This window comes from Ornithorhynchus anatinus, chromosome 2, assembly GCF_004115215.2.
Source record: "Ornithorhynchus anatinus isolate Pmale09 chromosome 2, mOrnAna1.pri.v4, whole genome shotgun sequence".
Taxonomy (NCBI): domain Eukaryota; kingdom Metazoa; phylum Chordata; class Mammalia; order Monotremata; family Ornithorhynchidae; genus Ornithorhynchus; species Ornithorhynchus anatinus.
The window spans coordinates 21,388,724-21,408,012 of NC_041729.1; the positions used below are offsets into that span (position 1 = coordinate 21,388,724).

A 19,289-nucleotide genomic window follows, 5' to 3' on the forward strand; every position below is an offset into this window, starting at 1 on the left:
GAACAAAGGAAGAGGCAGAGGGGAAAGAGGGTAAGGGTGAGGGGGTGAAAAAAAAAAAGGAGAGGAAAGGGAAGAGGATAATGGTGGTGAGAAAGACAGAGCTGGGAGAGAGCTGGGAGAGGAGAGATGGAAAAAAAAATCTGAGGGAGTAGAGCTGTCTTGCTCTTTCTATGCCACCACCATCTCTGGTTCAGTGGAAAGAGCCCGGGCTTGGGAGCCAGAGGTCATGGGTTCGAATCCCACCTCTGCCACTTGTCAGCTGTGGGACTGTGGGCAAGTCACTTCACTTCTCTGTACCTCAGTTACTTCATCTGTAAAATGGGGATTAACTGTGAGCCTCACGTGGGACAACCTGATTACCCTGCATCTATCCCAGTGGTTAGAACAGTGCTCTGCACATAGCAAGCGCTTAACAAATTCCAACATTATTATTATTATTATTCTGCAAGGGACTGAGGGTGAGGGAAGGGGCATCAGGACACTGGGTAGTTGATCCCACCACCCCTGAGGTGGGAGGCCGTCCCAGGTGAGAGGTGAGACCACCATGGGCGAATGATGGCTGCCCTTCCAAGACACTACTGGTGGATGAGGGGTTTTTGGCGGTGCCAGAATTGGCCATCAATGGCTTGGAAGGGCCAATTCAGTCACGGGGTCAACGGTGGCACTGGTGGCAGGTGCAGCAGTCCCATGCCAAAGAGGACACTGGGGAGGAATCACCTCTTCCTCCCATCATCCTCTTTGCTACTGATGACAATTGATTCCTACTGGGTCCTAATAATAAGAATAATAATGATGATAATCAAGATATTTGTTAAGCACTTACTATGTGCCAAGCATTGTACTACGTGCTGGGGTGGATACAAGTAAATTGGGTTGGACACAGGCCCTGTCCCATGTGGGGTTCACAGTTTTAATTCCCATTTTACAGATGAGGTGACAGGCCCCAAGTCACACAGCAGACATGTGGTGGAGCAGGGATTAGAATCCATGACCTCCTGACTTCTAGGACTGTACTCTATCCACTACGCCATGTTTTACCCTGGGCCTCTTGGTTGATGTGACAGCTCTCCAAAAGAAGGACCATCCTGCCCAAGATGTCTGGCCACCTTATTTTGTACCCTGGCATCTGCCTGATCTGTTCTGCCAAGGCCCCTCCTTCTCTTGGTTTCAGGATACACTTTCCTCTTAAGTATGAGAGCCACTTTAATGTGCTTGTCCCCCATGTCCCTTCTCTCCAGACCTCTAATACCCAGGCTCAGTCCTAGGGTGCCGAGCAAACAGCTGCTTCTACCAAATAAAATTTTCCACCAGCCAAAAGCTAAGCTTCCTCTTTCTGAATTGCCCTTCTGCTGTGTACATGTACAAAAGTCCAAAATTGGATTTTTTCTTTTTTGAGCTCCCATTAGGAACATGACCCAGTCGCTGGGGCTGTAATGGAGAGCAGAGGTAGAAAGCAAAAACTGAATCTTTCTCAAATAAAGCCTTCATTGCCCACTGCCTAGATTTCATATTCTTCAGGCAGGGAAACTCAGCAGGCTTTGAACTGCCATGTGATTTATCCAGGTTTTGAAGGTCTAGCCCAGAGGTTACAAGCCACCAGTCCCTCTCATCAAACTGCAGATCACAAGATCAGGACTCATTCTCTTTTTATTACCAAGGACAAAGGTCAGATTTTACATCCTCTCGGGCCATCTGGCAGACTCTTTAATGATTCCAAATCTGCATTTCGGAGGCCAAAACTTTTGAAACTTCCTGTGCTAGCTGTTTTCATTCAACTTCTGTGCCACCGTTACAGAGGGAAGCAGTGCGGTCTAACGGAAAGAGCTCAGGCCTAGGAGTCAGAGGACGTGGGTTCTAAAGTCAGCTCTGCCAGTTGTCTACTTGGGGGCTTTGGGCAAGTCACAAGTTCTCTGTGCCTCAGTTTTTTCAACTGTAAAATGGAATTCAGATTAGTAGATCTCAGGTCTACTAAAACCGTGAGCCCCATGTGGGACAGGGATTGTGTCCAACCTAATATCTTATATCTACTTCGGCGTTTAGAACAATACTTGTCATAAAGTAAGAGCTTAATAAATACCAAGATAAATAAATATGGTTAACAAAAATAGTGCTATTTTGGTCCTGAGTGTTGAAACACTTTTCCATCATTATCCAGACTAACTTAAGCCTCTTTGCTTCTCTGTTAAAAAAACAACAAGCAATCTATAGGCCAACACAAGAAACTTAACCTCTTTTAAGGTTAAAGGGGAATCTTGCAGAAATCTCATCAAAACTGTTAAATGTCTGCTAGATGCAGAACACTGTACTAAGTGTTTGCAGGGTCCACATCCAGGAAATAAAATTTAATAAGGGAGAGAGGTGGACATAAATTGCCAAACATCCAATAGGCAAAAGAGTGGGAGAAAAGATACCCAGCATGAAACCCACAGAAAATAAAGAGAGATAGCTCTGGGTGCGAAGGGGGTGATGAGGTGCCATGGTCAAGAAAAAGGGGGATTTTTTTTAGGAAGGGGTGGGGTTTAGTGGATCAGTGGCAGGAGGGAGTTCTATTCCGGTGGGGGAGAGGCACCAGGAGTGCACCGGAGAGAGGGCAGGACTGTTTTATGGCTTTGAGACACATCTGACACTGATCCCTTGAAATGGTCAAATCTAAAGTGAAAAAGCCCAAGCAACGCTATGGACCAGGTGACCCACCATGGGTAATTTGATCACGGGTTCTAATCCCAGCTCCGCCACTTGTCTGTTGTGTGACCTTGGGCAAGTGACTTCACTTCTCTGGGCCTCAGTTCCCTCATTTGTAAAATGGAGATTGAGACTATGAGCCCCACGTGGGTAAGGGACTGTGTTCATCCCAATCAGCTTGTATCCATCCCGGTGTTTAGTACAGTGTCTGGCACATAGTTAAGCGCTTTACAAATACCATTATTATTATTATACACTGGGAATGCTCAAATAGTCTTCACTCCAAATAGCTAAATGTTGACACCGTCCCCGTCCCCCCGCCACAAACACACACTTACTATTTTTAAAATGGTATTTGTTAAGTGCTTACTATGTGTCAGTCACTGCTCTAAGCCCTGAGGTAGATACAAGATAAATAGATACAAGATGACCAGGTTGGACACAGTCCACAACCTTAATCCCCATTTTACAAATGAGGTACCTGAGGCCCAGAGAAGTGAAGTGATTTGCCCAAGGTCACACAGCAGACAAATGGTGAAGCCAGGATTAGTCCTTCTGACTTCCAGGCCTGTGTTCTATCCACTAGGCCACTCTGCTTCTCTTCTCCTGGAGGCTCAGGAGGAAGTCAGCATTCTCTTATGAGAGACTGGGAATTATCCCTGATGGGAGAGAGGCTTTTGCAGTTAAACAATAAACCCATGTCAGCTCCTCTTGGGCAGGGAATGTGCCTATCAACTCTGTAGTATTGAATTTTTCCAAGCACTTAGTACAGTGCTCTGCACACAGTCAGTACTCAATAAATACATTGATTAATTTATCAAAGGAGCATGACAAAGTGCTGCTGTTTGTATGCCAATGTTTGTTCCCCTTAATGTCAGTTCACTGGCATTTTACAAAAACCCAGGCCATCGTGGGCACTTGCAGTTTTTATAAAACAATTCCTTATAAATGTAGACTGCAAATTCTTTTCATAATTTTGCAGATATGAAGAGTAATAATGGCAAGTTGCATTACTCAGAGAATCATGCCAGTTGATAACTTCATTACTTTACTAAAGACTTAAGGGAAAATGGCTTTTAATGCTTTGGATACTGAAAAATTTCCACACTCAGATGATTTTTAAGAGCTGTGAGAAACAAAGTGAGAAGCACGGTTGCGTTCATTCTATTTCTTGTTGGATTTTTGAAAATGTCAGCAAGCACATCTTCGTATTAAAAGTGGACCTGGCATTGGTGCCATTTCAAATTTGGGAGATTTCCAGATGTCTAACAAGTGGAAACTCAAAGGAATGAGCTGTAATTTTGAAATTGCATTTTGCTGCCCACCATCTACCACCAGGCTTACATTCGATTCAGTCAAAATGCAATTATCCAGAATGCAAGCAACAAGCCCAATCCAGATATGAGGCTATTTTGGATGACTGAGTTTTTTCACCTTATACTTCTCATTCTGATTAAAAAAAAAAAAGCATCCATATTTTTGAAAATACCAAATTATTACAGGCAATGCTTAGGTAGCCATTTACTTTATCTGAAGATGCAGAATTGTCTATCAGTTAGTATCCTTTCTATCACTGATCTCTGTGGCAGAGTACAAATTCCGACTTCGTCTTTCAACCTAAAATTATATTATCGCTTTACACTTACAAAATTTGCTGTTGTCCTGATTTTTACACAGATATTTAACTAGAAACAAATTTTAATTTAGCAGGCTAAAGTCCTTAACTACTATCAATTTTGGATATCCCTCCGGTAAGAGTCTGGGTAACTAAGTTTTCCGGGTAATTGTTCTTCGGAGCGGAACAATTCAAGTGAAAGGATGCAATAGTGAGGATATTAATAAAACCACGAAGGAAGGGGGCCCTCAGATAAGCAGGGAGAGTCCCAAACAACTGTCTCTGAGATGCTGAGATATTCATTCACATAGCAAAAAGTACTTTTGGACCATTTAAGGCCATTATTCTCTATTACCTAGATCTACGAATCCACAGGGAATATTAAAATGAATTATCTGAGAGATTTATCGGGCTTAGCAAATACAATTTTAAAATTATGTGTCAGCCTGCAAGCAGTCTGGTATCACTTTAACTCACCCCAGCCTCTACTTATGTAAATATTCTGGTACTCTACTATTTCCCCTATTTCTATTGAATTTTAACATCTGTCTTTCCCTATAGACTTTAAGCTGCTTGTGGGCAGTTCTGTTGTCCTCAAAAAATACTACTGATGGATCTATTGATTGACCGACTGATTATGGTCACCTATGAGAAGCAGCGTGGCTCAGTGGAAAGAGCCCGGGCTTGGGAGTCAGTGGTCAAGCGTTCGAATTCCGACTCTGCCACTTGTCAGCTGTGTGACTATGGGCAAGTCACTTCACTTCTCTGTGCCTTAGTTACCTCATCTGTAAAATGGGGATTAAGACTATGAGCCTCATGTGGGACAACCTGATGACCCTATATCTACCCCAGCGCTTAGGACAGTGCTCTGCACATAGTAAGCGCTTAACAAATACCAACATTATTATTATTATACAATGTTTCCCTGCTTTCAACCCAAGACTGAGCAGTCAAATCACCTATAGGAACACCTCATCAGCTTGCTTCCTCTTTTCCTCATTCCACAGTAAAATCCCTGCCTGGAACAAAGGGGAGCAAAGGATGACCTTGGAGGCTCGTTAGGCTGCGTTTCACTGGATGTCCTCCAGTGGCTCCAGTTCTATGATTCTGGAGCATAAAGATGTGCGTCACCACATTCTCCCAATGTCACTCTGCATCCAGATACTGTTCTCAGCATTCCTAAACCGAAGAGACTGGTAAATTTAAAGGTTTTACCTAATGGATACAGCACAGGCTGGGAGTCAGAAGGATCTGGGTTCTAATCCTGGCTCTACCGCTTGTCTGCTGTGTGACCTTGGGCAAGCCAGTTTACTTCTCTGTGCCTCCGTTAAAACATCTGTTTAATGGGGATTAAGACTATGAGCCCAGTGTGGGACAAGGACTGAGTTCAACCTGATTAGTTTGTATCTAACTCAGTGCTTAGTACAGTGCCTGGCACATAGTGAACACTCAACAAATATAATCAAAATTAAATAAAGGATCCCCAAGCACTAAGTATGGTACCCTGCACCTGGCACACGCTTGATGATAATAATAACCATAATTGTGATATCTGTTAAGCGCTGCCTGCGTGCCAGCCACTGTACTAAGCACTGGGGTGGATTCAAGCAAATTAAGCTGGACATACTCCTGGCCCACATAGGGATCACAGTCTCATTCCCCATTTTACAGATGAGGTAACTGAGGCCCAGAGAAGTTTATTGACTTGCCCAAGGTCAGATAGCAGAGAGGTGGAACGGAATTAGAACCCAAGACCTTTTGACTCCCAGGCCCTTGCTCTATCCATTATGCCATGCTACTTCTCTAATGAGGCTTGTTCCAGTGCCCCGGTCCCTCCACCTGGCATGGAAGGACCAAAGGGGTTAATGCCCCTCATCCCTGTGCCTTCTGGGCTTCAATTCATCCTGCCCCAAAGACCCAAGCGGTGGGAAAGATGTTGGCATTTTGGACCCCAGTACTATTACCAGGCCCAATTCAGCACTGGGACAAGGCCTTATTTGTTCTCACCCTTTACTTCCATGCCTGGCAGTAGTCACTCACTCCAAAGCAACACCTCTGGGTTGGCTTCCTGAGTCTTAAATTCATAGAATAACAAGGACCTCTCTTAGAGAGATTGTAAGCCACAGGGCTATGGGCCAGCAAACGATTAAAAAGATTTACAGTAATGGAAGTCATAAACTGCCATGACCGTGGCAAACAGTGAGTAGAATCTAGCAGAGATTTGGCCTCTGAGAGTCATTCTGTTGCCAGCCTGGAGATTAATGCCCCAGAACAAAATCATGATAGTTATTAGATTATACATAGATTATACATCTTAGCCTCGCTTTCCACCCAAAGGGCCAATCCCTTGATTTTCACGGGCTATCTGCATGTCCTGGGAAAAACACAGATGACAAAAATGGCAGGCAGGTGGAGTTCAAGGGATTTTCTCAAGGGCAGAAACCAGGGCGGAGCATCCTAACTGCAAAGATCTGAATTTTTCTTGGGCAGTCGTCCACATGGGACTCAGACTCAGGGAAAATGTGGCCTCTGTATCCAAGAGGCTGCCAATCCAAAGGCAGCCAAACAAGGCTGCACTATTAACTTGGATGTTTAGATACAGAAGACCAAATCTTCACCAGATTCAGAAATGCAAGTATAGGGACAGTGATTGGAGTCAGATGGTAACAGGTTAGAAGCCATCAAGACAAAGTCTGCAAACAAAGCCGTGCTCCTCCCTACTCTCGTCCTCTCCTTATTTTGGTACTCAGAATATTTCAGGACCACGTCGAGTTAGCGAGGACAACAGATACTCTTAAATCCCAAATTTAAGCATACATTTCCACCCAAACCTGCAGGAGGGTAGACAGAATGTTAGCTCAGCAGTTTCTCTAAAGCACAGCAGCAGGCTATGCCTCCGAAGAGTCATTTCACCACCCACGGCTTTTTGCTTCCGGATTCCCTAAACTGTCAACGTTCGTTTTCCCTTCCCTTCCGCCTGTTGCAAAAATATTCTCAGGGTTTTTCTCCTGTGGGATGAAAGAGTCTTTGCAGTGACACGCAGAGTTTCCTTTTTTAATCCTTCATGAATCCTTAGGCTTTCATTCTTCTTATTTTTAAGCATCTCCCACTCCTCCTCCTCCTTACCAGATTGCTACTGACTGTCAGGAATAACTGGCTCAGAATCCTATCATTTCTTCTATTTATTAGCATTATTGAGCACCCAATATAGGCTGGGCACATACAGAAAGAGTAAGAGTCCCAGTTCCTGTCCTTGAGGAGCTTACAATTTAATACAAACCTTCACGTCTTGGTCTGTAAGGCCCATATGTGATAGGAGCTATTTTCAATTTGATTATTTTGCATCTACCCCAGCAGCTTGGCACACAGTAAGCACTAAATATTGTTATTATTACTGTTATTAGCAGCATGGCCTAGTGGATAGAGTACGGGCCTGGGAGTAAGAAAGTCACGGGTTCTAATCCCTGCTCTGCCACTTGACTGCTGTGTGGCCTCGGGCAAGTCACTTCACTTCCCTGGACCTCAGTTACCTCATCTATAAAATGGGGATTAAGACTGTGAGCCCTGTGTGATATAGGGACTGTGTCCAACCCAATTACCTTGTATCTACCCCAGTGCTTAGAACAGTGCCTGGCACATAGTAAGCGCTTAACAAATATCATAGTTATTATTATGATTACTATTAATATAATCCTCTTAATTTTTCACTTTCCCTATATTCTAAATTTCTTTGGAAATTTCAAGGCAGTTTTCCAAGCACAACTGCCTAGGTGAGTTGCCTTCAATCTCTTAAAAAATTGCATGCTTGGGGCTCCAGGTTTCCCCTGATCTTCCCCTTCCCTCTGCACACCCAGTCTCCCCTCACAGGCACCCCTATTCCTTCCCTGACCCCACGGGGTGGAGGAAAACTCATCAGACCCAGAGCTGAAGGAGCAGAGCCAGGTGAGACAAGACACTGCTGCAGCTGCTGCTTCTGCAGCTGTTTCCACCTCAGATCCCCCAAGGTTCATGGCCCTGGCAGAGCTGGGTGCTGCTTTTTCCTGTGTTCCTGGCAGAGACACAGATTCCAGGGACCAGGTAGGAGTAGCCACAGGAGGAGTTTCTTCTTCTCCTCTGCTCTGGCTCCCCCAAGTTCTCACGACAACGGGGCTTGACACAGAGTAAGTGCTTAACAAATACAACAGTCATACTAATGAAAACAATCATCAGATTTATAATCATCTCCTTAGGGAGCCCAGCAAGAAGCGGCTAGGGGAGGCACAAGGTGCTGCTGTCACCACAGTGGTATTCTCAAGTGCGCTCCAGGGACTCTGCCCGTTGGTTTAAAACCTCTGGTCCAAGCTGCCTCTGCAAGCTCTGCCCACCGTTGAGCACCGTATTATTGTTATTATTATTCCGCAGGCCTAAGGCAAGAAGATGCCCACAGTCAGGGTAAATTAGCAGCTCACTAATTCCATCAGGTGGAGATATTTTCCTATAGGATTTTCATTTGAATATTCCCTCACTGGGTATCGAAAGGGCAAACCCAGGGAGCTATATCTGTGGAGGAATGGGTACAAGCTTTCAGACAGTTCTCCCCAGAGAATTTAATCAACAACGTGGGACTTGTGCATGAGCAGGTGTATCCGAAAGAGCTTCACTTCTTGGAAAGATGTGCTTTGACTGCATCTGTTTCTGTTGCTCATGCCTCCTCCTCTTCACCCCACTTTAAGTACCTACTTTTTCTCCCTCCCTCTTAGACTGTGAACCCCTTGGGGAATAGAGACCGTGTCTGAACTCACGACAGTGCTTGGCACATAGTAAGCACTTACCAAAAACCACAATTATTAATGTCAGGGTTCCCAAAGCAGGTCAGGGACCTCTCCAAACAGTAACGGGGAAGGGAACTGTTATTCTAATGGCTTCACAGGGGCTCAGGAAAAGTGGAAATCAGTAGGTTTGAGATCCTTTGGCTTGTGGCGACAATAATGGAAAGCAACTACATTCCTGTATGCTAGATGCCTTGGAGAACCAAAGGAGAAACAGCCCTTACTCACTATTAGTCTGACAGTCACCACTATTTGGTGTCATTTTTTCAGGAGACCTGTGGGAGTCTTGGAAGAGCTTATTCAAGAGCAACTCCTCACCCAGCCAGTAATTTATGCATCACCACAGTTTCAATACTTCTGAACACAATGAAATCTGAGTCTAGATGGTGACCAGAGAGTGGCGGCTCTCCGGTCACTTTGGTCAATTCTAGTCTGGCTGCCATTAGATTTTTTGCTGGCTCTCTTGGGTTGCCCCCAGAATGTGGTTTTACTACGTAATTCCAGCCTTCCCTCCCCCTAGCAATGAAGGAAACCATAAGGCAAGCCAACCACCAACCAACCAGCCTTCAGACGGATGACCTCCTGAGAATCCTTTCTGCTCAGATTTAGATGTCACAGTTTGTAGCCATGGAGTAACTTCAATCACTCAATCAACGGTATTTATTGAGGGCTTGCTGTGAGCAGAGCACTGTGCTAAGTGCTCGGGAGAGGGTGATATAACAGAGTCAGGAGAACATCACTGAAAGTCTTGCAGGCAATATTGGGAAGCGCCTGACCACATCAACGCCTCCTTAGTGGAGTCTTGGACTCCAGCCAGTTCAAGACATCCCCCTTCCCCCCCATTTAAATCATGGGACAAAAATGAGGAAATAGGGACTAATGCGACACACGCCTAGAAGCGAGAATGATCCAGAAGGTAATATCAATGAAAGCAATATTCAAGCCACAAGAGAAATGCCAACTGTAAGAATTCTTTTCCCATCACTAGGTGGCTTCCGGATGAAATGCCTTCTTCCAACCATCTCAGTAAGAGGTAACTCATCGACGGGGGGAACTGGCCCCCTGTGAGAAGAGAGTGTAAAATCAGAAGAACCCAGAAAATCAGGGAATTTCAGAACTGCCCAAATGGAGAGGGAGCAGCCAATGCTAAAACACTATAAACTGGTTCCCTTTTGCCTAGCCAATCCTTCAGTTTCCAGATAAGAATTTTGGGTTTTTGCTACTGCCCAAGAATGAACTCCAGTGCTCGGTCTAAACTTGTCAAAACCATTGAACATTTGGGGAAGTTAAAATGAGGAGGAATGCATCACATGATCCTACTTTTATGTTGTGCCACCTAGGGCAAGAATAAAGACATCGGTTAAACATCATCAGGTAGCTGATTTGGGTTTCTTGACTATGCCACTTAATTGTGCTTGCTTACTCAAAAAAGGAGTAAGAAGGGAAAACACACCATCCTAAAAGCTTAACTAGGCTGCAACCTTTCTCCCTAGGGCTTAATTTTGAGGATAAAATGAACATTTTTCAAAAAATATTTCTCTGTCAATTGCTATTGTTTAGGGAAAGTACGGATGAAGAGAGAGAAAGATAAGCTAAGATTCAGCAGAGACACACAAAACCGAGACAAAACAAGGAACCTAGTTTTAAATACACCTCAAAAAATTGGCCTCAGCCTGCCCTGTACAGATAGATTTTGTTTTACCTGAGACTCAGCCTGAAGCTAAGCCTGAATCGAAGATGCGGGGAGCTTGAGCAGAGGCAAAGAGTGGCTTGGCACTTACGTTTATCATAGCATTGGAGGTGATCCGGAAGAGGGTGGCTCGCTCGTTCACAGCTTTGAGCTTCTCGCCACTGTCGGCTGGTATCTTGAGGCTCTCTAATTCGCTCAGCGACCTCTGAAGAGCGGCCCCATGTTTGGCGATGAGGTCGTTGCAGGTGCTCAGGTCATCGAGTTTACTGGTGAGGTTCTTCAGAGTGCTGTGAAGATCAGTCTTGTCAGACTGGGTGGAGGGCTCCTCATCACCGGAGTCATCTGTACGGGAAGGGAGGGAGAGAAGGAGGGGGGGAGAGAGAGAAATTGTTTCCATGGTTACCACTGGCCGGCCCGAAATCATTCGGTCTACGTAGTCGATGCAAATCACAGGAAAGCGAGAGAGAGAGCAAGCGAGCGGGACACAGCCACATACGGCAGCATTCAAAATGAGCAGCAGGTACTTCAAGGATGTAAATTCATTCCAATTGTCAGTGCGGAACTCTTTCCCCCGCTAAATCCTCTCAGTAGCATTTTTTGTGGCACGCAACTCTTACTGGAAGTTTTATTCCGAATCTCCCTTTTTTCTGTTTGCAACGAGTGGTTTCTTCTCTTTCTCTCTGCTTCCTGAAGCTGTTTAAAGTCACCTCTTACTGGGTTTTGCTTCTAGAATCCAAGCCGGAGCGGAAGCCCTTTAGAATGCCAGGTTTTTGTCAATGAAAGGAAAATTCCAAGGACAAGACCAATCAGCCGGTCCAGTTGGCACTGTGCTTCCTAGAGAGCTTCTTACATGCGCCTGTGCTAAAATGATCCATCTAAGATGAATTTGAGAAAAAAGGTCTACTGTCTTTCCACACCTGAGTACCTAGGAGGCACTGAATTTTGACTAGTCGTACTTAACCTCACAGGAGCAAAAGCTAAACGTATCACTGAGCTCTTTTCTGAAAAGACTAGGGTGGAAAAGGGGTGGGGTACAGTGTGTGTGTTTTGTGGAGGGTGGGGAGGAAGGGGATGACAAGGGGGAGAATGGACTCGAGCTGGGAGATGACCGAGAGGATTTAAAGCAGGATGACATCTATAAATATTTCCTCTTTCCTGGACTTCAAGCTACAGAAATGGTCAAACACTAGAAAACCTGCCAAGATAATTTGTACACCAAGGAGAATTCAATCTTCCCGCTGTTGTCACACATAAAGGTTAATGAGACTGTGTTTCTATAGTCCTCCAGAAGGCTTGGATGAAAAGTCTTTTACCCGCAGAGTCACTAGGTCCCAAATCACTTGGCGAGCTCCATTTCCAAAGAGACTTGGCCTGTCCCTTGAAAAGTGAGGCTCTCATCCCTCCTGCCACTCTCCCTTCGGCCACCTGACACCCACTCTGGATGAAAGACCACTTGGGCACATTCTGGGCTAATGCTGCGATTCAAAAGCAATGACGCAGTTAAAACTCAAGCTGATGGTAGGATCTGACTGACTCCCAACAATCCAACAGCACATCAATCCTCCCTTGACTCTAATGCTTAGGCTAAGTGGGATATTCATTCGATCGCATTTATTGAGCGCTTACTGTGTGCAAAGCACTGCACTAAGCATTTGGGAGAGTACAATGTAACAAAAAACACACATATTCCCTTCCCACAGCAAGCTTACAGAGGAAAATTCCAGCTTCTGAGCTCAAATTGTACCTGTTAATTATTTTACAAGTTCCTTTTTGAAGAAATTACCAGTGCCAAGAATCTAATTTTCCAGGGGGAAAAAAATCCTCAGAACAGATGCCAATGCTAATTAAAAAAAAAATCTTATTGCAACCAGGACGAATTCCTTCCCATGGGGTTATTTCCTCAGCCCTCAAAAGCCAAACGAAAGAGTGGCTTGAATTGAAATGAGTTTGTTCACCGCTCTCCCAGAGTCTTTTGGCCCATCAAAATGAGAAAAGGCCATTATGTGCGTTCTGGATGAGGGTCAAAAAGCATCTACTTTTTGGGTGAAATGTTCCCCGTAATAAGGGCTAGGAGTATGTCCAAGGTAGAGGTACGGAACCTTGTGGGCTGGGAGGTGCCAGTGACAGGTCACAACCTCAGGCATGGTGCTATTTTTCCTCCTTCTCTTCTATCCCAAGATCTTGGAAAGAGATCCAGATACCTTTTATTTCCAAATGTCAATGATGACATTTAAATCTCTTAACAAAAAGCCAGGTATTTTTAGGGCCTTTCCAAATGTTTCATCATATGGATGTTTAATCAATCAATTGTATTTATTGAGCACTTACGGTGTACGGAGCACAGTACAAAGTGTTTGGGAAAGTACAATGCAACAGAACTGCCTGCCCACAAGGAGCTTAAGGTCTACAGGGGGAGACAGACGTTAAAATAGATTAGGCATAGGGGAAATGGTAAAGTATAAGAATATTTACATAACTTTTATGGGGCTGGGGTGATTATAACAGTGGTGAAGGGGTTCACAGCTAAGGTTCATCTATAGTTGACACGGAGGCAGAGTTGGAGAGGGGCTTAGTCTTAATCAGCATTTACTTAAACACTGATATTCTGACTTCAGTAGTGCATGATCAAGAGCCCGCAAGGTGGAAAAGACCTCAAAAACTTCAACTGAAACATGGCCAATCTTAATGTACACTATTTGGAGGCTAAGAGGACAGACAAAGTTGGCTGCCTGAAGGACCCAGCAGGAGATCCTGATGCAGAAAGCTATGCTTCAATATGTGATCGGTTTACTCTTCCTGGAAAAAAGATTATTCTTTGGGGAAGGGGACTCCGCCTCTGACAGACTGTTCCACATCAAATCTCTGGACTCCTCTTGGGGGGGACTACATTTTGAAAATTTGCCTGGCTTGATTCCTTGGGCCGGCTTATCAACCCTGTTCTGATTTAGTTCAGTAAGGCTGAGATTCATAAAGACAGGGCAAAAATGGAAAATGGAGAAGCAGTGTGACCTAGTGTGTAAAGCTTGCGTCTGGGAGTCGGATGGAGTTGAGTTCTAATCCCAGCTCTGCCACTTCTCTGCTGTGTGACTTTGGGCAAGTCATTTCACTTTACTGTGTCTCAGTTAAGCCTGGGATTAAGACTGTGAGCACGATGTGAGATAGAGTCTGTGTCCAACTAAATTAGCTTGTATCTACTCCAGGGCTTACTTCAGTAAACAGCACAGAGTAAGAGCTTAATAGATAGATATTAAAAAAAGAAATATCAAAATACCAGTCCATGGCACAGGAGGAATGTTGTAGGCAGGGAAAGTGTCTGTTCATTGTTGAAGTGTATTTTCCCAAGCACTTCGTACGGTGCTCAGCATACAGTCAGTGCTGAATAAATACAAGTGACCATCTGATGATAAAGGCGTGAAAGCCCTGAACAGTTCTACTTCTTGTCTTTCAGCTCATCTTTCCCAAAAGCCAGATGGCTCGGAACAACGGGTCGCAGCACTCCGGGCAACCTTTACACATCTCTTCACCGGGCATGCTGACTGTCTCTGATTGAACACACTGCTGTAGCACTGGCCACTTCCTCTACTTCCTATTTCTCAGATTATGAGACACTGCAGCATGTGGGTGAGTGTGCGTGGGAGCAAGCGATGGGGGTACTAGGCCCATAATCAGAACTACAGAGCAGCGCCAAGGCCATGGGAAATAGCCAATCTACCACAGGCTATTTATGAAGGAAGAAAAGTCTGGAAAAGAGGTGATGGAAGTGGTTTCTAGTAATTTTCTAATAAGCGAGGGGAAGAAGGTGGCACAGGGGAAAGGTAAGGAGAGAAAAGATGAGAAAAGGAATAGATTCAGAGTGAAAGGAAGAAGTAAAGGAGGGAAGGGACAAATGGGAGGAGGAGAAGGGGAAAGGCAGTTCAGTGTTACCTCATCTGTAAAAATGGGTTTTACATACCTGTTCTCCCTTTCCCTTAGACTGTGAGCCCCATGAAGGATAGGGACCAGGTCTGTTCTGGTTGTCTGTATCTACCCCAGCACCTAGGGAAGTGCTTGGCACATCATATGTGCTTAACAAATACCATTGCTATCATTATTGTTATTAAAATAGAAGTGAAAATAGGGCAAATGCTGGTTGTAGGCAGGAAACGTGGTTACCAACTCTGTTGTATTTCCCCAAACACTTAATATAGTGCAGACTGCTCTCAGTAAAGTGCTCATTAAATACCACCGATTGATTGATTGAACAAACAAAAATGGCCTAATAGGAACTCCCTGCCTCCCCTTATTTCCTCTCGAGCCAAAATACGAAATATCTATCTGTTCAGGACCAGTTTCTCTCACTACAGTCTCCGCACCCTCTGCCCCCCAACCAGACACACTCTGCATCACTCTCCTGGTCTCCCAGCCAGCCTACTAGAACAGAACAAACCGCTCAGAGCAGGAAAGACAACAGCACTCAGAGGTGGACTCCGGGATTCCATAATGCAATCATCCATCTCAGATCTCAGCTGGGCTGGGAGACATTAGTCGCTCAAAGATCTAAGAAAACCGAAGATGCGGAACATGAGCGAGCCTGCTTTCTTCTTGGCACTTAGGAAAGTGACACCGGAGGAAAGCTAGCTCTGGATGGAACTGGACGGCTCGAGGGCAGATTTCCAGAGTTGGCACCCTGACCACTGGCCTTTAATCAGGGCTGGATAAATAAGCCCCTACAGTTCTGCAAATTCTTGCAAGACTGAGCGCCTGATCCAGAAGGGCTGACTCTAGGCTGAAACGTCTGGTTGTAGGTGGAATGTCTAATTCTACTACCTGGGCCTGGGAGTCAGAAGGTCAAGGGTTCTGATCCCGGCTCCACCACTTGTCTGCTCTGTGACCTTGGGCAAGTCGCTTCACTTCTCTGTGCCTTAGTTCCCTTATCTGTAAAATGGGGATTAAGACTGTGAACCCTGTATGATAGAGGGACTGTATTCAACCTGATTGTCTTGTATCTACCCCAGTGCTTAGAATTGTGCCTGGCACATAGTAAGCACTTAGCAAATACCATCATCATTATTATTATTATTACTACATGACTTCTAGGGACAGAAGAGCCCTGGAATTTGGGACCAGAAAGAAATGTAGAGCAGAGGTTAGATAAGAGAGAGGGCAGACTGGAGGCAGGGAGGCCAGTAAGGAAGTTGGTAATCCTTATTCCCAGGAAGTGACAAAGGCTTGGATCAGAGGAATGATCATAAGGGAGCAGATGAAGGAATAAGTCTGGGAAATATTGTCAAAGAAAAATAATAATAATAATAATTATGGCATTTGTTAAGCACTTACTTTGTGCCAAGCAGTATTGTAAGTGCTGGGGTTGATACAAGGTAATTTGGTTGGACACAGTCCCTGACCCACATGGGGCTCAAAGTCTTAATCCCCATTTAACAGATGAGGTAACTGAGGCACAGAGAATAATAATGGTATTTGTTAAGCGCTTACTATGTGCAGAGCACTGTTCTAAGCGCTGGGGTAGACACAGGGGAATCAGGTTGTCCCACGTGGGGCTCACAGTCTTAAACCCCATTTTGCAGATGAGGTAACTGAGGCACAGAGAACTTAAGTGACTCGCCCACAGTCACACAGCTGACAAGTGTCAGAGCCGGGATTCAAACCCATGACCTCTGACTCCAAAGCCCGTGCTCTTTCCACTGAGCCACGCTGCTTGCCCAAGGTCACACAGCAGACAAGTAGCAGAGCTGGGATTAGGAACCATGATTTCTCATTAGTGTGCTCTAACCACTACACAATGCTGCTTCTTTAACTGGTGGGATTTAGCATCAATATTTATCCTTCCATCTCTGTTTCTCTGCCTGCTTCCACTTGGTTTATCATTCCCTTTCCGGCCTCCTCTCCCAATTAATCTTAGATGGCAGATACCCACCCCTCACCCAGTTCATAAAAGGCACACCTGCTAACAATGTATTCCAGGGTGGCTCAGTGGAAAGAGCACAGGCTTCGGAGTCAGAGGTCATGGGTTTGAATCCCAGCTCTGCCACTTGTCAGCTGTGTGACTGTGGACAAGTCACTTAACTTCTCTGTGCCTCAATTCCCTCATCCGTAAAATGGGGATTAAGACTGTGAGCCTCATGTGGGACAACCTGATAACCCTGTATCTACTCCAGTGCTTGGAACAGTGCTCTGCATATAGTAAGCGCTTAACAAATACCAACATTATGAGAAGCAGTGTGGCTCAGTGGAAAGAGCCCAGGCTTGGGAGTCATAGGTCATGGGTTCAAATCCCGGCTCTGTCACTTGTCAGCTGTGTGACTGTGGGCAAGTCATTTAACTTCTCTGTGCCTCGGTTATCTCATATGTAAAATGGGGATTAACTGTGAGCCTCACGTGGGACAACCTGATTAACCTGTATCTACCCCAGCGCTTAGAACAGTGCTCTGCACATAGTAAGCGCTTAACAAACACCAACATTATTATTCCAGCGCTTAGAACAATGCTTGGCACATTGTAAGCGCTTAACAAAAGCCATCATTGTTATTATTATTATTGCAAGAAAATAAAGGTAAGCCTCCCTACCTATTCCACTCCCTTCGTTTTGTTCTATTTGATCATTTCTTCATTTCCTAAGTAAGCTTACCAGAAAGTGTGCCAGCAATTTGCACCTTTTTAAAGTGTGGTCTCAGCTTGAATTTTTTCACCCTATACATGACTCAGCCACAAGTATGGTTCTGACATGCCTGATGAAGTGGGTGTTCTTGTTTCTAAATTTTATCTGAATGAGATAATGGAACACTGTACCCCTACTGCGCCGCCAGAGACCTGAAAAATATGACATTGCTTTGGTAAATACTTAAATCCCAGTGGAAACACTCCTTTCAACATCTGTTGTTCCTGAAAAGGACAGCCCTGCAGAAGACAGAGGGTCTGAGACCTTACCAGCGAGAGGCTGAAATGTTCCATTCATCAGAATTTGGTGAGAGAAATCAGAGCACAATGCAAACTCAATTTAGACAGCAACTTGAGCCTGCTGACCTCATCTCAGTTCCCACTGGGCCTCTGCACACACTTCTCCTTTCCCATGGTCAGCCAGATACGGAATGAAGTATGAAAGCCAGAACAAAGGCACAGTCACTGAAATGGGAATGGGAGGAGCGGAGCCTGGAGGAGGCAGAGCATGAGGGGTGAGGCCGCCTGGAGTTCGCTGACCCCATTCTAACCACCTACCGTGGCGCCCTGTAGCCGACCTAAGTAGGAGCGCTGGGGTTGGTGAAGCAGCTTCACAGATGATGATGACTATATTATTTAAGTGCTTATTATGTGCCAGGCACTGTACTAAGCACTGGGATGGATATCAGCAAATTGGGTTGGATAGCGTCTCTGTACCCCCTGGGCCTCACATTCTCAATCTCCATTTTACAGATGAGATCACTGAAGCACAGAGAAGTGAAGAAGTGACTTGCCCAAGGTCACGCAGCACACGAGTGGCAGAGCCGGGATTAGAACCCAGGTCCTTCTGACTCCCGGGCCTGTGCTCGAGTCACTAGGCCATGCTCTTTCTTAGAACAACAGAAACTTGAGAGGTCAAAAAGAGCAGGCCTTCCAGCTTATCCTTAGGGGACTGATATAGGAAGCTCCTTCCATTATGCTTTCTCTGACGCTTCCTCCACTTCCCTGGGGAAATGATAGTTATCAGCATCGGGAACATTCTTTTCTTTCCTGGAATTTAGCCTAATTGACCTGTCTTTAATTAAATCTCTGAGTTAGGTCTCTTTGTATCAGATCTTCTCTTTAGTGTTTCCATCTTTCATGTGGAAAGGACTGAATTATTTATATCGTGGCCTTTCCCTAGTCACCCCTGTCCCCAGCGACCCGTAAAGAGCTCCTGGAACCTACCTGAACCAACCTGAGCTCTCCTAGGAGGGCCTTTGGTGGGCGTTCCATAAATCCCTCCCATTTCCTCAATGGACCTGCCCAAATCAACCCTGAGCCTGTCTAGCCGGTGGCTGGGAGGAAATGGGATTTAGGAATCTCAAAAAAATTCAAAACCCTCTTCGTCCAGCCAAGGTGAATTGGTACTTGCGCTGGTGTGACAGGCAGCCACCAAATGGAGATTATTTACTTGAGTTCAGTACCTCTTTGAGGGCAGTGAATGTGACTGTTACATTATTGTATTGTACTCTCCCAATCACTGAATACAGTGCTCTGCACACAATAAGCGCTCAATAAATAAGATTGCCCGAATGACTGACTTAGCCAGAGGGCAGCTCTGAACGAAGGGTTAGAAAAGATTTTCCTTCCTGCCCAAAGGATCCATTCTGTGGGGTCTGAATGTGAACTGTCGGTAAAGAGTGGCTTGGTCAGAGAGAGCTCTGGGGAAAGACCCAGTTGGTGCATAATTGCTTAGACTCAGATCGAGCCAAGATGCTTGGGGGCCATGAAAACACCAAATGACAGTGCACTAATGAACTGAAAGTCATATTCTGTTACAGGAAGGCACTCTCTGGCA

The 19,289-nt window shown here is 45.2% G+C and overlaps 1 protein-coding gene across 7 annotated transcripts in view; it reads right to left on the minus strand.

Moving 5' to 3' along the window:
• The window catches only part of OSBP2 (oxysterol binding protein 2), a 319,410-nt gene that overhangs the window by 82,385 nt on the left and 217,736 nt on the right, over positions 1 to 19,289 (minus strand). For all 7 annotated transcript variants that reach the window (XM_029055253.2, XM_029055237.2, XM_029055229.2 and 4 more), the window contains one exon: positions 10,887 to 11,137. In XM_029055253.2, the coding sequence (XP_028911086.1) occupies positions 10,887 to 11,137 (251 nt within the window). The remainder of the gene's footprint in view (positions 1 to 10,886; positions 11,138 to 19,289) is intronic.